Source organism: Sinohyriopsis cumingii, chromosome 5 (genome assembly GCF_028554795.1).
Source record: "Sinohyriopsis cumingii isolate HCF-2022 chromosome 5, ASM2855479v2, whole genome shotgun sequence".
Lineage (NCBI taxonomy): Eukaryota > Metazoa > Mollusca > Bivalvia > Unionida > Unionidae > Sinohyriopsis > Sinohyriopsis cumingii.
The window spans coordinates 58,518,431-58,538,595 of NC_142965.1; the positions used below are offsets into that span (position 1 = coordinate 58,518,431).

Below are 20,165 nucleotides of genomic sequence, written 5' to 3' on the forward strand. Positions count from 1 at the left end.
CATTTTGTCAGATTCGATGAAATGGATACAACGACCAGAGGTAAAGAAAAATCTACCACTCATCACGTTTGGTTCATTTAATTCTCTGTGAAACCCGAAAATTAATGTCGATGTAACGAAAGTGTACTGTAATTGAATAAACTCAAGTAAAAACAATGGCAGCAATACAATCCTTAAAAAATATGTCGCCTATGTTGTTTTTTCCACTAAAAGCTCAAACTCCGATGACATACTAATGAGAAAATATCTTACAAAACTTGGACGTTTACTTTCATTGCTTTTATGGAAATAACATGCATGGTATGGTTACGACGATCACAAAATGCATATGGCCACTTTATACCGCTGTGTAAACAAAATGCAAGAAGTATAACTCAAATATCTTTCATAAGGTTCGAAAGATATGTGTGTGAATCATAAATTAAATTACCAAAGTGGGAGGGAAGTCATTTGTGTAAAACCACACGAAGGTGACAGATGTCCTACAGGAAATAAAAATGCCGAAGGTAAATATCACCAAAAACGATGATATATCACAAACAAAAATATTAGTCTAAAATGAAAACCTTTAAATACAAATTGATTGTTTTGTTTAAGAAGTTGCTTCACAAATGCACAGAAATACAAAACCGTGATAATCAGCACACACACATGCAAAACCTTGTTAATCGGCATACCCACACATAAAAAACCTGTTAATCAGCACACATCTAAATATTAAACCCTGATAATCATGATGACTCACAAAAAATATTTGAAGTTCCTCGAAACTGTTAAAATTGAGCAGAATACTAAAATCAGTAGTGGAAATAGTCTTAAAAACCATTATTCCTTACTATTAATTGATTTTACTAATACATTTTATATTTATCATAGTAGTTACTCGAACAAAATCAAGTAATATACTACACAAATATCAGACAATACTGATAATGTACAATTCAAGATAAAAGATACGTATTAATAGAAAACATCATTTTATATAATAGTCTTTCTCTGAAATGAGTATTTTGTCCAATTTGAATTGTATGACAATAAAACAGTTGTAATAAAACAAAACTGAACGTTTAACATACTAAGTTAGGAAATGATTAATTCTGAGGTAGGCATCTGAGGGCATCAGGCGACTAGAAACGTACACGATGGACCGACAGAACAGTAAACGATTACATTAAGCTCATTTAAATAATTTTTTATAAAATTCCTTTCACCTGCTTAATAAGTTATACAATTGATAATTCAGATGTTTATCGAGACAATAAACGGATTTTTATATGCTGGATCTTATAACTAGAAAATATTAATCTTATGTATATCTCGGAACTGTACAACTCAAGCAACGAATTCCAGGTGAATTTAGTACTGGCTCTATTTGTATACATGTCATAAAATAAAACCAAGAAAACCTAAACTTTCAAATATTATCTGAAGTAGACGTTGTGCGCATGATTACGGAGAACTATTCTGCCACTTAAGACTTTTACATAAATAAGACACCCAAGCTGACTGTTGAGAACTGTTTTCAAAACAAAATCTGGATGACGTGCATGCTTCATTTAGGTTTCGCCAAGAAATTCAGCGATTGCCTGTTATGATCAAGGTATCGGGAATGAAAAAGATTAATTATCGAAATTATATCAACATTCATTTTGTCTATTAAAAAGAAAGCACTAACTGAAAGGAGATATTATCATCATAACTGAAAATGCATTCAAACAATAATGCAAAGAAAGTATTTTCCCTATTTACAGTTATAATAAATATGTTCTATTAATCTATTAATCTACTAATCTATTAATCTACTAATCAATTAATCTATTAATTTATTAATCTACTAATCTATAATCCAGAGCATGAAAATTTGGAACATAATGTCAGTTGATAAACTGATACAAGCTGCATTCTTTTGTAAAATGTTCCAATATATTAAACATATATTGCAATATTGGTAGCCGTTCTTTGCATCAAATGCATCGCCACTTTAGTATCCTGGCAAAATACCAATTGCAATACCAATTGAGTAGCCTGCCATATATCAAATGCATCACTAATTGACTAGCCCTGCCATATATCAAATGCATCACTAATTTAGTAGCCCTGCCATATATCAAATACATCACTAATTTAGTAGCCCTGCCATATATCAAATGCATCACTAATTTAGTAGCCCTGCCATATATCAAATGCATCACTACTTTAGTAGCCCTGCCATATATCAAATGCATCACTACTTTAGTAGCCCTGCCATATATCAAATGCATCACTAATTTAGTAGCCCTGCCATATATCAAATACATCACTAATTTAGTAGCCCTGCCATATATCAAATGCATCACTACTTTAGTCATATGGTCTATCAGATCCATCGCTAATAAAATAGCACTGTCATACACCGAATGCATCGCAACTATAACTGCCCAACTGAGTGCCAAATATATAATAGGATTAAATGATCCTGCTTGGGTATTGATAGATTTTCAAAGTTTACCTAATCACTCACAAAGTAAATTAAGTGGAATTATCACTAATTTCGAAACCATAACAGATGTGAACAGTGATTGCATATTGTTATACAGCAACAAACCGATTGTTTTCATTAATTAAACATCTACAATTTTCTTGTCACCTTTTGTTTCGAAGTTTATGCCGTCAGCTAGTAATATATATCATGGTAACATCTCATCGATGGTAGCATCTCATTGATGGTAACGTCTCACTGATGTTAACATCTCAGTGATGGTAACATCTTAGTAATGTTTGACCGATGTATTCAAGAACAGTTAGAAACAAAAAACCCAAAGTTTGTAACTCACGAACAACTAATTGCCAAAAAGAAAAAGGAGTTCTAATTTTGGAAGAGTAACTGAAATATAAAGAAAGTATTTGTCGTATCTACAGTGACAGTAAATCGTTTCTTATAATCTAGAGCCTGAAAAGAAGGAACAGACTGTTTTTTGATAAAATAATACAAACTACATTCCTTTGCATAACCTTTCGATATGTTAAATTTATATTGCAACATTAGTAGCCGTGCTTGCCAAGTACCAAATTCAGCGCCAATTTAGGAGCCAGCTGAGGACGAAATGCAACACCACTTAAGTAGAACGGACACGTACTGAATGCATTAAAACTTTAGTAGCACCACCCCCCACACCATTTATTTTATTAACGCTAATTTAGCCATGTCCTGTACCAAATGCATCGTTAATTAGGTAGACCTGCCAGGTATCAAATGCATTGCCAGTTTAGTGTCCAAAATTGTGCACCAAGGACATTACTACTGTAGAAACTATGCCGTATGTGAACAGAGACTGCATATTGTTATACAGAACAAACCGTCAGTTATCAATAATTAAATATCAGCAATTTTCCTATTACATTTTGTTTCGAATTGTATGCCATCAATTAATAATATCAATATCTGGCAACATCTCAGTTATGTTTTGACCGATGTATTTAAGAATAGGTAGATACAAAGGGCAAAATGTTAGTAATTTATAAACAACTCATCACCGAAAAGAAAAGGGGGGTTATAATTTTGGTACAGCAAGTTATGTCACATTGAATACTTAATGACCTAAGCATTCAACTACATTCTGTTGTGGTTTAATACATTTTAAGGGTTTATAAAAACTCTTCGTGAATTTGACTTCGAAAAGAGATTTATATTCTCACTCATGTACTAATAAATTTGACAAATTTATAAACTTTTACTCTTCTGCACAGGCTAGCAAATGAAAGAAAGTATTACACTTTTCTCATAAATTGAAATAAATAAGAGCACACATGCAAGATCCAATATTCATGGATAGGTGTAATGAAACCTTCCATCACCAAGTAATCTCCACAGTCTGTCGTTGTATGGCCGATAAAAGTCTTGTAATAATTTTCTTGTGGCTGGTAACATCTCAAATGTCTTTTTTCTTTGATTAATCTTCTCTTTGAATAGAAATCTACTCGGAGCTCGCAAAGGTGGAAATTCTGAAGAAATTGAAAAATTAACTGGAATTTCGAAACTATGTTTAAAAAGGAACATCAAATGATCAATGAAATTAAATGAATCTTCACAAAGAGCGTTTCAACTCGTATGTCACGTGTTTTCGGCTCGAATAAACAGTAAAACAAGAAAGAGTGAAAACAACAAGCTTTAAAAAAATATAATAATTTATTTCCCTAGAAAAGTTCTGTAAAAATTAAAAAATATGAACTTACAGTTTGATAGAATCAAATCCAAGATGATCCGAGAATTATTCAAGAATAAATTTTTAGTAGTCCTAATAACAAAATGTTCTACTGATTTCAAGTTCGAATCCCGACGAAGAATCCAATATAGAAAACAATGACGTATGCTGCAATCTGTACTGCTGAAGTCTACAGTTCCTTGTAGAAACAAGAATTATCACTCCGGTGTCTGACAGCTGAATAAATTTGTATAAACAGCTGTCCGTGTTTCACAATATTACATGAACATACGTATTTTCCAGAAAAATAACGGAATTAATCCTTTTGAAACCAAGTAATTTGAAATAACTCCAAACCAAGTAATTTGAAATAACTCTAAACAGCACAACATACAACTAACAAGTTAAGAACCCAGCTTCTACTGAGATTAATTCTCCAAAACATGGGTTTTATGACCTTTCTAAAACATAAACAAGGGGTCGCGTGATCATCTTCTGGAAGGTTACAGAAGCAAGTACTTGTTACAGATCACGTATACCTAGTGTGGCCCTGACGAAAACCAATCATTTTAAACAAAAAAAATTAAAAAATTGTTTATATCTTAAAGACAAAGTAAAAACATGATCTTAAGAACAACCAACCATTTTAAAATAAAATAGAACTTGTTTACGAAGGTTGCTACAAATTCTGAAACAAGGTCAGGATTTAGACCTTGTTTTGGTATTTGTAGCAACCTTCGTAAACAAGGTTGTTTTTAAACTAACAGTTAAGGTCAGACTATTTTCTGAAAGAGCATCATCTCTAGTGAATAAATTTACATTACAATATCATGTAATGAAAATTAATTTTTTTAAAAACTGACAAACAATTAAACTGAAATAAATATATATTAAATCAGATATAATTAAATCATTTATACATAATGCAACCCACACAAAACTAGCAATGGTTTGAAGAATTCTAAACATAAGAGTATTGTCATAAAAGGTTAAACTTCAGTGATATACATATTTAAAGAACTTAATTTTATAGGCTAGAAAATATCTCAAATCACGCTCAAACCATCAGAACTTAAGTTTCACTAAAACTCACCTACTCATGGACAGTACTACTGCGATTCTTTAGGTCGTTTGGTACGGCTTCCAGCGCAGATATTGATATGAGTTGAAATAAAACCAGCCAGCTAACACTTCATGGAATGAAAGGGTCTTTATGCGTTTTTGAAATTTCTTCTTTCTATTTTGTTTTCGGGTATAACTTACTGATACCGTTTTGAGCTATACTAATTTAGACAAATCCAAACCATTTGCTCCATTCTTATCCTAGCAATGCGCAAATTAGTAACATTTTTATTTGACATGAATGGTTGACAATAAGTATAACTTAATTATTGTATTATGACAACTCTCCTTTTAATCATTATTTTAATTTTATAATTTTGGGTAATACTAGTAACATTGGATAGTCCCTCAAAAGGAATAAAAATGAATAGTCTTTATCAAAGATCGGGCTTAATATGTATTCGTCGATCTTCATGTGGAATTTTGTTTGAACATTCTACAGAATGACGTTCTAGCTGACCACATTCTATCTGATTCTTTATTTATAACAAATTCTGATTTGTATTTCACTGTGACCTTTACGGAGCGCAATACAGTTTGCCTTACGTACATCTATGACTATACGTACTCGAATGAACTTTCAGATAATAATTACCCAGAATATAACACCAACTTTTTTATAGACAGTTAAAATACATCTGATGTACAATGACTTTTAGAAAATAATATACCCATTCAACTTACCAAGTTGTAGAAAGTCAAATACTGTAACCAGAGTAGTCCTAACGTCTTTTACATAATCCTCTGTTTTAAGAAACAAAAACTGATTACGAGGAAAAACTCGAAACCAGTCTGAAATATGGATTGCGTACAGCCCAACTCGAATCCGATTCTGCAATATATATATATATATATATATATATATATATATATATATATATATATATATATATATATATATATAGCGAGAGAGAGAGAGAGAGGAGATAGATGACCTTTAAGTAGCTCTAATACCAGGTATTCTGCTATAAAACAAGTGATGTTTTATTTTACTCGTTAGCATAAAAGTTTAGGGTGGTAGTAATTATCTCGTTTGGGACATTTACGGGACATAAAAAGTATTTAAAAAATAAAAACATAACTATTTGTAGTAGTATTAGTAATAATGATAATAATAATAATAAAAATAATAATAATAATTTATTTTGAGACGTGAACTGAGTTAGAAAGAACTTCCTTAATCTCCCTAGAAACATAAAGTAATTGGAATTATACAAGCATGGGTTGTATTTTACATAGACCCCTCAAGTAAATGGTACTATACAAGTATGGGTTACATCTTACATAGAAACCTCAAGTTAATGGTATTATTCAAGTATGGGTTATATTTTATATAGAAACCTGAAGTAAATGGTGTTATTCAAGTATGGGTTAGATTTTATATAGAACCTTCAAGTAATTGGTATTATTGTATGCTCATTTTTTTTTTCTCCGTTAACTTTACATTGTCAGAATCGCACTTTATATTGCACTCACGTGTGCCCAGTAGTGTATTATTAACTACTTTATAGAAAACCACGAACACTCACGTAGCAGCCGCTTTACGTTTCGGTTGATTAAATTTGATTCTAAATGAACTAAAGCAGCTATTACGTGGAATGTCACATTCCAGCTGTTTTGCCACATTCCGAGGTTAACTTTCTTGATACAATGTTTCGGATTTGGGCGATATGGATATGGGAAAAATATGAATTCTTTCAATTGAAATTATCAAAATGACGTTATTGAATATAATGTTTATTTCATTTTGAGTGCAGTAAGGAGGATGTAGTTGCACTCAGAATATAGTCGAAATTACAGTACAATTGCGAAATGTATAATCAAGCTTGAGAACCAATGACATGGGGCGTGTAATTCGGATTTGCAGGACTAAGAAAGTACATGTTGAAGAAATTCAGGATGTAAAACTGTAGGTAAATTTTTGCCATTCTTATTACCAGCTAAATAAGACAGTGTATGCCTTGTCACTTGTATGTTATTTGTAGGGGCCTAACAATTTTATAAAATCTGGCGTCTGTCTCGCCTAAATCCGAAACATTGTATCAAGAAAGTTAAAGCGGAATGTGGCAAAACAGCTGGAATGTCGCAGTCCACGAAACATCTGCTTTAGTTCATTCAGAAACAAATTTAATCAACCAAAACGTAAAGTGCCTACTACGTGAGTGTACATGATTTATTTAAAAAGTAGTTCCTAATACACTATCGGGCACACGTGAGTGCAATATGAAGTGCGCGTGAGTGCAATATCGTAAAATACTGAATGATTGTTGTTGTTGTGGGGTTTAACGCCATTTTTCAGCACAGATAGGCTATACATGGCGGCCAGTATTGATGGTAAAGGAAGAATCCAGGAAAACCCCGGAAAGAGCTACCGAACCACGAAAAGCTACTGGCACTGAATGATTATGACAATCTAAAGTTAACTGAGAAAACAATGAGCATATAATAATTTGCATTATACAAGTAATAATTACATTTCATATGAAACCCTCAATTAATTGATATTATACAAGCACGGGCTATATTTAGTATAGAACCTTCAGATTACTGCTATTATACAAACATTGAGGGGGGTGCGAGGCATGGGCCTGACGTCCCGCTTGCCAAAGGAAAGTGAAGCGTCTCTCATAGCCTCTCCTTCCCAGGTGTAGTGATCGCCGCAGGACCACTGTCTCGCTCTGCGGGGCAGGAGGTTAATTGCATATGGCCTCTCCTACACTATTGTGTCCACAGCAGCACCTTCATGCGGGGCCCCCTGTTTTCACAGAGCCTGCTGTTTGGCGCGACCGAGTGCCCGGCGGTATAGCTGTGTGGGCAGACTGGGCTCGTTAGCCTTGGCAGGCAACCAGTCTAAGAGCAGGGAAACCCTGACTCCAAACCCGGGCAGATGAAGCTCGTTAGCCTTGTCAGGCAGGTCATCTAGGAGAAGAAAACTCTGATTCAAAACCCACCGAGTCCCATTCATTGGATGATGGCTCCACTGCCTTGTGGATGTCTTCGGGAGAAGGAAAGGCTACTGGAGTAAACCCAGACAGAAAATCCGGAGTGGAGCCCCCAAGGCGGCTGGGTGTCGACTACGACTTCCTTCCGGCAGCTCCTGCATCCAAACTGGTGCCAAATGTCATGTTCAGCATTCCGTTGGATCCCACCAGCAAGGAAGAGAGGGGGATCATGATGTCTGGGCAGCCCAGGATCTCCATAATCCATGCCCAGGCTTGCGCCCTGGAGAGGACACTCCAGTCTCTCTACTGAGTGAGGAAACAACACGGAAGCTGACAGTTTACGGGTTATAAGTCCCACCCGATTGGTGTAGGGAAGGGGCGCCACTTGTCAGTTTTTAAGGTGGGAGGGATCATCGTGTCCCACTGGCCGACTATCGCCCGCCTCAAGCCGGGCAGCCCCCGGTCAATAAGGTGTTGACCCGCCATCATCTGCCTGCTCCAGTGGGTGTCTGGAGCTCAGTGTGTTGGTCAGCATGACAAGCAGACGGTAATTCCACACCAGACAAAAGAAACAAGAAACCAATAAAGAAGACTCCAGCTCTTCGATTTGCAAGCTGGAATGTGCGCACCATGTGCACAGGCATCTCCGACGACCTCAGAGAAGTGGACGACACCAGAAAGACGGCCATCATCGCTAGAGAACTCACCAGACTAAATATCAGCATAGCTGCCCTCCAGGAAACCAGGCTCGCCTCTAGTGGCTCCCTCAGAGAGGAAAACTATACCTTCTTCTGGAAGGGTCGAGAACCTGAGGAGCCCCGCCAGCACGGAGTGGGCTTCGCTATCAAAAACAATCTCCTAGCCTCGGTTGAACCTCGCGCAGGGGGCACTGAGCGTCTCTTGTCCATCCGCCTCACCACTGCTGCAGGTCCTGTCAACATCATCAGTGCCTACGCCCCCACCCTCACTCCGTAAGAAGACGCAAAGGATAGTTCTATGGACAGCTGGACGAACAGATCAAAGGATGCCCCAAAAACGAACCACTATTCCTCCTCGGCGACTTTAATGCCAGAGTAGGTGCGGCCCACGAGTCATGGCCTACCTGCCTCATATATCATGGCACTGGAAAGACCAATCAAAACGGTCAAAGACTGTTGGAGCTATGCACCTACCATGGCCTGTGCGTCACAAACACCTTTTTCAAGTGTAAGCCACAACACAAAGTGTCATGGAAACACCCCAGGTCTCATCGCTGGCACCAACTCGACTTGGTCATCACCAGGCGCTCTATCCTTAACAGCGTCCTCTCCACCAGAACCTACCACAGTGCAGACTGCGACTCCCACCACGCCCTCGTGAGCAGCAGAGTGCGACTACAGCCACACAAACTTAACCGCTCAAAACCAAAAGAACGCCCTCGCATAAACACTGCGCAGATGTCAGTCTCCGCCAAGGTGGAAGAGTATATGTCTGCCCTGGACAAGGCTCTCCAGGACCTGCCTGAGCACGACGCTACAGCCAAGTGGAACGCCATGAAGGATGCCATCTACAGTACAGCTATGTCCACGTTTGGCAAGAAAGAACGACCCAGCCAGGACTGGTTCAACGCACACCTATCAAGGATGGAACCACAAATCGAGGAGAAACGAAAAGCCTTCATAGCTTACAAAAAATGCCCTAATGAACAAACGCTTGCTGCTCTCAGAAGTGCCCGAAGTAACAACCAACGCATCGTTAGACAGGAGATATCTCTCAAAGCATATCAGAAATACCTTTATTGCTAGGATTCGTTTGTGTATTATATATATATATATATATATATATATATATATATATATATATATATATATATATATATATATATATATATATATATATATATATATATGAAAGTTACCTTTATTGTTGTGATGGATTTGTCATAGGCACATCCTCGTTCAGTGTTATATTTCAAACAGTCTTTAAATTTCTTCACAGCATCTACAGTTACGTTGTGAAATAACTCTGCACTTGTTTCGTAGTTAAATAGTTCGCTGAAGTATAGATGTCCAGAAAGTAGTCTGGAATATGAAATTGAGAAATGTACAACATTAAAATGAGAAAAGACTATATTCTGTTCCATTTTAACGTGATATTAGAACTAAATTTTAAAAAAAGAAAAGGGAAACGTTTTGAAGAAGACTTAGTCTTCCAAGATAGATGAAACTTATAAATTAATGCTCACGTTCAAGTAATTCAAAACATAAAGCAGCTTTTGGGGCGTAAGGGCTTTTGGCGTGGCGCTGTAATACAATTGTACTAGACGAGAGTTTGCCTTAAGACAATTGTACTGGACGAGAGTTTGCCTGAAGACAATTGTACTGGACGAGAGTTTGCCTTAAGACAATTGTACTGGACGAGAGTTTGCCTGAAGACAATTGTACTGGACGAGAGTTTGCCTTAAGACAATTGTCCTGGACGATAGTTTGCCTGAAGACAATTGTACTGGTCGAGAGTTTGCCTGAAGACAACTGTACTGGACGAAAGTTTGTTGCTATTAACGGATTATTATCTGTTGTCTACTTTGTGTCTGAGATACTTATGAATTTCAACACAACTGAGTCTGACAAAATGATTTGTATGCATTTTAAACTTATTGTTGCTTAAATTATGTTATATTGCTGCGTACATGTACAATATATGCATAACCTGGAATACCTGTATACGCTAGGCAACATGTATAAATGAAGAGATCACATGGCGTAAGAGACACAACGAATCCTAGGTTTTTTACCGAACAGATGTTTCATGAAATCTATGTGTATTCCTGTGTTCAATCAACGAACTGTCTCATTCTGATGATGAATAGTCCGAATATCTCTGAAATACTTCACCACAGCAAAAATATTAACCAAATAATATGGAGCATGCTAGAGAAGAGTCATTCGGAAAGGATCTTGATGAGAATGGTAAAAAGAAAGAAATCAATGGCCATACTGAAAACTCGCGTGTGTGTGTGTGTGTGTGTGTGTGTGTGTGTGTGTGATCTCGATTTTTAACGTAGCTTTAACAATTTTTCAATCATATCGCTAGGATGTCTGCAGTGTGGCAGTTTATAGTGATGTCTAGCACTGGGGCGTCATGCCGCAAACATGTAGCATGATGTCCCACCAAGTCATATTATCCTGCCTCCATAACGGACAGTCCTAACACTAACATTTTAATGATGAGCGCCAAGCGATGCAGATGTTGGTACCATTTATGTAAGTCTTTGGTAATGACTCGGCCTGGGAACGAAACATCTGATGTGGACGCTCTAACCACTAGGCCACCGGAGCGGTCAGGAAGGAGAAAGTGGAAAGTTTAGACAATGAACTGAAAGAGGCACATGGGGTATACGAATAGGTGAAGAAAGCCGTGGCGCAAAATGACCACAGCAGACCTAGAAATTAAATGGAGCAAGAGAAGATAAACACGACGAGCTCACTCACAATGTAGTTTGGATAGGAATTTCACGCTAATTAATAAGTGACTCGTATGAAATTCTAGCCAAACATAAATTGCAGACTGGCTGGCCTGAGGTCGAGGATCATTAAATTCATTTCCGAGGCTGTGAAATCGTTCGGAAAAGTAAAAGGATCACATAATGCTCGATTGCAAAGTAGAGTCACGAATATTAGTGAATGATGCTTTACAGATACGAATATTTGGCACTATTCAATATATTCACGCGTCATGGGGACGTGTGTGCATGTGTGGGGGGGGGGGTGTGGGTGCTGGTGTGGTGTGTGCTCATTGCCGTTGAGACTGCACATGCACAAGGCTTGAAGATGCAAAATCTAGTGGGAATTAAATATTGTTTTAGATCAGTATGATTTTCTTTCTCTCTCTCTCTCTCTCTCTCACACACACACACACACACACAGATATATATATACTTATACAACTTATAGCCCCAACAACAGATCCAAATTTTGAAAACATTCAACTAATAATAATTCTAATATTGCAATGAACTGAGTCATAGTGTGTCGCTTTTGATTTGAAAAATAATTAAATGATACCATTCAGGTATACAAAGTAAATGTATTTCATATTTATCTTCGATCGATACAATAGCAATAAATGATTTCCAAAACTGAAAATGGAAAAATTCAATACAAAATGGAAATTTAACTTAAAGTTAGAAAAGGAATGTAACATTTTGTAGGCAGGCTATATTTCAGCATGTTTTTATATTTTTTGTAAATACTAAAATATATCTTACTCTATTGTTATGCGATATCGAAGGAAGTTATAATATTTATTTCATATCTTTTATAATTAGCTATAATAACTATTCATCTATGTGTTATATGTATTCTTGTATGTTTGTCAAAGTATTCATCGTATACGTGTTCGTGCCTTCTTGTGAATCTACGACCCATGGAGGAGATACAAATTTCAAACATATCATTTTTTATAAATGTAGTTATCCGTTGTCCAGAATTATAGCAGTCTATCACTTGATTTGTTAAGTATTATGTAACGTACGCGTTGGTATGAATGCGAATTTTCAGTTTCAAATTTTCAGTTTCAAGTTCTTCTTAATGAATACGAGCTTTTGGGAAATATACCATTACTGGAAGAAAATAAATGTGTGAATATATATATATATATATATATATATATATATATATATATATATATATATATATATATATATATATATATATATATATATATATATATATAAACACCATTTCTCGCAGAAGTGAGAGCGCTATAAAACCTGAATGCAACCCAACGTTGAGCTTTGAGATCAATAACTGTCACAATTGTCACGGTAAAAATGATTTTTAGAGCAGCTGTACACAGCACCAAATTAAACCCTAATTATATTGTTTTTTCCTTTCGTTTTTCTTCACGTTTTCATTTCAAGTAAAATGTTCCATTAGACCATCTATGTCGGTAAAATAAGTTTTGATTGAGACAAATATGCAACAGATGTTTAAAAAGGACATTTAAACTCGAAAATGTAATGAATATTTATTTGGAAAATTTGCCTTCTTTTGTATCTTTCTGGCACAAGTTCATCTAACAATTGGTATATAATTTTATTTTTTAAAAGTTAACCAATATATTGTTATAAATGTACCAGATAATGTTCTAATCTATTTAGTTTTTACCTTTCAACAGGGTCTCTAATCATGACGATAATTTTGATGTGGGGTACCAAGTGGTGTACATGATCTGCGTTGGTATATTTAGGTTCCCTGAGGTTTGCGTTTTCAGGCAGTTGGTACCATTCGTCATTTATCGGCATGGTATTGACGGAGCCTTCACCTTCGAACAATAAAAGACATGCTATTTTTCGGTAATATTTAGCCAGGATAGTACATATATGTTTTTAATCCCTATACAAGCATATTGTTTCTGGCACTTAAGTAAAAATTATATATCAACACCATAAAGTTTAAATAATAAACAGCTATGTTACATGAACCCGCCCCAATATCGTCACTTCGGAAACAATATCCTCTCCTCCAAGAACGTCATCTCTTTTGCAAACATTACTCATGTTGACACTTGAACGAGTCTTAACAGTTCTTATAATATAACCACTACAATACGACTCATGTATTAAATGGAAGAATGCACAAGGAAATATTTGTAAATTTAATAATCTTTACCGGAAAACCCAGCCAATGCCTTCAGTGCCCTTGTATAATATTGGCTGCATAAAGTGATCCAGTCTCGAAAAGGTTAACAAAAGCATGTAAGACAATGTCTAATAAATGTGCAATCTAATTAATATATATATATATATATATATATATATATATATATATATATATATCGAAAATGTAGTTCAGACCAACATAACTCTTATTCACTTACTTGGCTTTTGGGCACGTTTTTAAAGGTCAAAGAGGTGACGCGTGATTATGATTTCAGAGAACTGGAAACAAGTCCTAACCTGTTATTTTGCCATGGTAAGGCTCCCCGTTTCTCGCCTCAAATTGATCTTCGATGTATTTAGTTGCCTGTGTGAAATATTCCAGGTACGTGTCCAATGTCCAAGTCCCATCATTATCTGCAGCATACCATTAAAAATGAGGCCAAAGTTATTTTTGTCAAGTTATATATGTGTGTGTGTGTGTGTGTGTGTGTGTGTGTGTGTGTGTAATCTTACAGATACTAAGAACTGTCAGAACTATTTTAAACAAATTAAACGTTGATACTGTTCAAATGCCCATTTCGCCCATTTAAAATTACATTCCTCAGGTCAATGACGTTTTAAATTCCATGCAGGTACTGTACATAACTTTAAAAGTAAATGCACAGAATGGTTCTACAGTGATATGTGATAACACTTTTGTTTCTTCTGGAATGAAAAATGCAGGAAATATCATTAATACATTCATTATTACCATTATCTGGTTGGGCGTACAGAACACAACAAAACTGAAAAATATTGTAAGCAGAAATGAGCAGGAATGTTATTAAATATTAAAAACACATTGTGCCATTTTATTTCATAATGCTTCTTCAGATATTCAAAGAATCGCATTTTATTTTTATAGCTCTGTGTGTGTGTGTGTGTGTGTGTGTGCGGTCTTTATCTCTCCATGCTATTTTGGTCAAATAATGACTAATCTATCTAGGCATAAATACGGTAGTTTTCAGTCAGGATACTTGCCTGTTCGAGTTACCGGTGGGCTAATTGTTGGCGTATCATTGTCTGCAAATCAAAGTATATTGTCTTCATCACTTGAGCCAGAAAGAAAATGAGTCAATACATTAATATTTGGGGCAATCATCACACGGGCTCGTATCGTTGCTATAATTGACCTGTCATACATATACTATATAATAACTACACGGGAGGACACTTGTCTCCTTGCTCGAGCGACCTATTTAAGAATAAACGCTCATATTTCAAGCTACGCTTTCGTAGCTTAATTAATTTGGTACCGATAGTTAGCTCAGGCATTCAACTGTGTATCTCTATCAAACGTTTGACTTAATATCATACGTTTAAGGAATTCCAAATCATTTTCCTACCCTACTGCTCGACATATGCAAGTGAGATTACGCTGAATGGACAACTGTCCTCTCATTGGTTAAAAGAAAACGACGTCCAATATTTATTTATAACTTATTTTCAATTCGGGCATGTGACGTGGTAGATAAGTTCACGAAACCATAACCATACTGGCTGGTCTGCCCATCATGCTTCCATCATTCCATCATGCTGATCAGCATCACAGTTCCAATGATTTATTTCATCTATCTTGAGGTGATCATGTTTTAAGTTTATTTACAACTGATTTATATCCATTTAATTTATATTGTGTGCGAGACCTTTGTCTGTGATTGAGAGTAGAGTTTTGGCCTACCTGACTTTTGTCATCTTTTTACAAGATGTTTACATATTATTTAAGTTCAAGGCTTAAACGTTTTTATGAATTTGATGGAATTTTCCATTTGAAATGACCCACATACTAAGCATTCCATTGTATCTTAGGTCAATTGAAATTAGTATATATATGTTTTGTCAACAAAGTCTTCATACATGTTTTAAATTCCGTCTGTGGAATAATTTACTCTTGTGATCAGATATAGTTTGAGAGGAATGATTTATATAAGTTATTCATAGGAATCATTTATTTAAGTGATTGTGCATTTTGGATTATTTGGGATTTAATTCACAATACTGTACGTTCTTCTTAAAACCTAACTTCCTAACACAGAGCAATAATTAAATTATTTTTTAATTTTGCTAAACATTTTGGTTTCGTTTCCTGCTGTTACTTAGTTTAAGACCATATAAATGTAACATAGTCTCTCTCTCTCTCTCTCTCTCTCTCTCTCTCTCTCGTCCGAAAAGTGCTATTTACTGAGATGCTAGGAAAACCAGTTTATAAACACACCAATATTGTCCTAACACATATGCTTGAAGCAAGAACTGACATTCAATATAGAGTTCAAACTTTTACATGGATGCGAAGATTTATTATCCCCGAATATCGCATGCATGACTACCTCTGTGTATATGGTACATTAATCGCATTATTATCTTGAATTGTAACCTGCTTGATATTATTTCATCCATCCGCTAATATTTTCTATGATATCAATATCTAAACCCAAACCTCGTTTATTATCTCATAAGTTCTTTCATTGACACACACACAAACACACACACGCACACACACACACACACACACACACACACATATACATATACATATATATATATATATATATATATATATATATATATATCAGATCGAAGTAGCTGTATAAAGTAGCCGATCGAAGTAGCTGAATAATGTAAAAGATCGAAGTAGCTGAATAATGTAACAGGCTGAAGTAGATGAACAAAGTAACAGATCGAAGTAGCTGAATAATGTAACAGCTCGAAGTAGCTGAATAATGTAACAGGCTGAAGTAGATGAATAAAGTAGCAGATCGAAGTAGCTGAATAATGTAACAGGCTGAAGTAGATGAATAAAGTAGCAGATCGAAGTAGCTGAATAATGTAACAGGCTGAAGTAGATGAATAAAGTAGCAGATCGAAGTAGCTGAATAAAGTAGCAGATCGAAGTCGCTGAATAATGTAACAGATCGAAGTAGCTGAATAATGTAACAGATCGAAGTAGCTGAATAATGTAATAGACTGAAGGAGCTGAATAAAGTAGCAGATCAGATTTTACATAAAAAGCATAACATGAATCATACTGTCATACATTGCTCTGAACTAAATCCTAAAACCTAGTGAATAAAATCTAAAACAATACTATAAGACAAAAATCAGACTCTCCAAAGCTTTCCAACTAGTATCTCTTGCCATAAGCCAAAACTACTTACAGAATCTTCTGTTGTCGAAAAACATCGGCTCCTTTTCCGGGTGTACTACAATATCTGGGTGCTGTATTATCCTGTGCCAGAGATCTGTTGTCCCACATTTTGGAAATCCGGCGATGAGAAAATATGGAAGACAATATAAACGACCGCCAGAGTCTATATATGTATTTTGCTGTGTCTCTCTCCTAGCCCAGACCTGATGATCCTCAAAATGTCTATCTCTTGACTGTTGTATGCCTTGATTTTGTCCAAACCCAGTGTCATATTTCTTGATATGTATTGAATCGTGGTGTAATAATTTCCATTTTCCATTAGTGGCATTTGTATTTTCACCCAGTTTTGCTTCTTTTATTATAAAACATGGGTTTTTATAATTTGGCAAGAAATCAAATTTGGGCTGGAAAACAATTTGATTTTAGTTTTTTCTTTGTTTTTTAAGCTAAGGATTCAATCTAAAATATATGAATTTAAATATTAAATTAAATATCAGATATTAACAAGATTTGAAAGTAATTTCAATGTATGAATTCGAAATTTTTAAAAAAAATCGATTTAAAGATAAGATTTTAATATTTATACTTTCAAGGTATATATTAAATCAGAGTATATCTCGGCATCCACACAAATTAGTTACTCAGTCGTTTTAAAGGCATCATGGTTGTGTACAATATCAAACTGTTGCTAACAGAATACGTGGGTATTTCCTTTATTATTGCAATTACTTTCATAAACATATCATGCTTAGATCTCTCTGGGCATTTCAAAAGGGCACAACACATATACTTACTACTTTACATATTTCTAAGTATTGTACGTTGCAATCACATGTATACGTGCAGTTACGCACGTTATTGCAAGTTCTTTATTCAAAAAGACTTTTCACAAACCACAAGTAAATAGAAAAGAAAATTTAAAAACAAACAGAGAACATACTATTTGCAAGAGAATTAAGTGCTACAAATGTTAGCTACCAGAAGAAACAATTATCGTTTCTATTCATAAAGTTGATATTATTATCAGTAATTAACAGGAAAACAGGTGTGTTAGACAGTAAAAGTCACACGGGTCATTAAAGAGTATTTACTGGTATAATTTAAGAATTATTTTAGTTTTAAACTTTAATCGCAATGTATTTCTAACAAAGTCTAAGCAATCGTAATTTTTGAGTGAACAGCACAATAATTGCTATTACAAAATTTCAAAACAATTATCGATCTCTATGGACTTTTACGATGGCAGTTCGGCATCAGAATAGGTCAAGAAAGTTGATGTTGAATTGAACTATTACTGGCGTAGGGGAATCAAGCTCTTGTCGGGTTAACAAGAAGTCGCGCGCATTTTCATTCATCTTCTTTCTTGATTTTCAACTATGACTTGGATAGAGGAGTAACATACATTGTTTTAACGACGTTTCAGTTTTAACTTGTTCATACGACATTTCTTAAAAATTATCATTTAGCATAATGCAAGCATTAACTGAAATAAATCCGACATGACTGCCGCGTTATCTACAGTCTTTTGCTTTAATGAACGAAGACATAAGGGAAAATAGGTGATATGTATGAATTCAAATATAATACACGAAACACCATACAGGCGCTTGCCCTGCTACATCATAGAAACCGGAACATTTAAGATCAGCCTGCTTGGTTATTGTGTCTAAAAATGGCGATGTACGTTATCAATGAATTTGCGGTTAAACATTTATCGAGGAATTTATTAAATAATCTTCAGAGGAATTTTGCTGGACAAGGAGGAAAATAAAGTGCATAAACTCCATTCAGAGGTATGTGTAATCAGATTCTCCAAAATGACACCTATAGGTGCAAAAAGTAACTTAGAGCGCATATATGATACATGTGAATTTTACTAATATTTCCGCATAAATGTTAATTTGTGCAAAGATATAAACAAACAATCACATTACACACACGTAGATCTGATCGAATGTATTATGAAAAGAAACTGTCAAGAAGTAATATTAATGTAATTTAATCACCGTAGGCATTCAAAATAAAAGAAGTGAAGTCTTTCACAGCAACAGCACTTACCTTTGCCATCAAATTCTGCAGAGGTTTTCTCATATCACAATCGATAGATCTTCCACCCGTTATGCTGGTTAGGAATGTTGAGAACGGGAACGTAGAGGAAATCCATAGATCGCTTAGCCGTAGAATAAACAGAACCAGCAAGAAAGCTATCGTCACTCTGTGGTAGAATCGTCTGCTGTATTGGAAAGAGCGAATGCAAAATCCAATCCTTCGTGTACACATGGCGGTCGTACCAAATTTACAGCTTTGACGATTCCACAGTAAGAAAGTAAAGTAAATAATCAATTTCGATCTATCACGTCATTTTAGATGATACAATGATATGTGCAACTAACGGAGAAATATAAGAAACGAGAACGTGTTTTGTTACCATCCCTGGCACATGTGAGGGTATACGCGGCGTTTCGTTATACATGCTGGGCTCGTGACCTACAGTTACTGTAAAGATTGGCATGAAATCCAGTCAACCGGTTAGCCGACACTGGGAAGGCAAAGGTCGGTGTACAACTCGCCGCAACTGGGGTATTTGATCATTATTTTTTGTTAGGGATCAAGATGAATTTAGATTTGACTACACATAACTCACTTATTCCAGTCTCGTTTTCCAAGTTCTTTACCTTAAGGGTTATCTGTAAAACATAACTGTCACTGGTCTTTAAGATAAAAACAAAAAGATAACTTTTTATCTCATCTGAAAATTGTATTGTAATCTTATATTATGCGGATGACATATATATATATATATATATATATATATATATATATATATATATATATATATATATATATATATATATATATATATATATTGGCAAGGAAGAATTATTTTTCAAAATAATTGGAGTATTTTTATTAAATAAAGAAACTAAATAATGAAACATTTTATTAATAATATTGGAAATTAAAGCTATATTATTCCAAAAATTTACAGATATGGTTTTGGGGTCTAAACGCACTACTAAATACAGCCTTAAAAATTGATCAGGATTTTTTGGAAAGAACTGCACTTTCTTTCAAACTACAAAAATAATGTTGAA

General features: G+C 35.1%; 1 protein-coding gene across 1 annotated transcript; it reads right to left on the bottom strand.

The window, feature by feature from the left end:
• Positions 1–3,802: 3,802 nt before the first annotated feature.
• LOC149799240 (carbohydrate sulfotransferase 15-like) lies at positions 3,803–19,161 on the bottom strand. Its single transcript, XM_089958170.1, has 7 exons — positions 19,129–19,161; positions 17,081–17,474; positions 14,184–14,300; positions 13,393–13,549; positions 10,143–10,305; positions 5,988–6,135; positions 3,803–3,981 (listed from the first exon to the last, which is right to left on the bottom strand). The coding sequence occupies exons 1-7, from the start codon at positions 19,159–19,161 to the stop codon at positions 3,803–3,805; spliced, it is 1,191 nt and encodes a 396-aa protein (XP_089814296.1).
• Positions 19,162–20,165: the final 1,004 nt, after the last annotated feature.

What these genes read in the sequence shown, in the direction of transcription:
- LOC149799240 (XM_089958170.1), bottom strand. Translation starts at nt 19,161, where the DNA reads ATGAGAAAACCTCTGCAGAATTTGATGGCAAAG. An exon ending in TGCAGAATTTGATGGCAAAG is followed by an intron (nt 17,475 to 19,128) that starts GTAAGTGCTGTT and finishes ATTGTTTTCCAG; the next exon opens with CCCAAATTTGATTTCTTGCC. An exon ending in AATCCATCACAACAATAAAG is followed by an intron (nt 6,136 to 10,142) that starts GTAACTTTCATA and finishes TATATATTGCAG; the next exon opens with AATCGGATTCGAGTTGGGCT.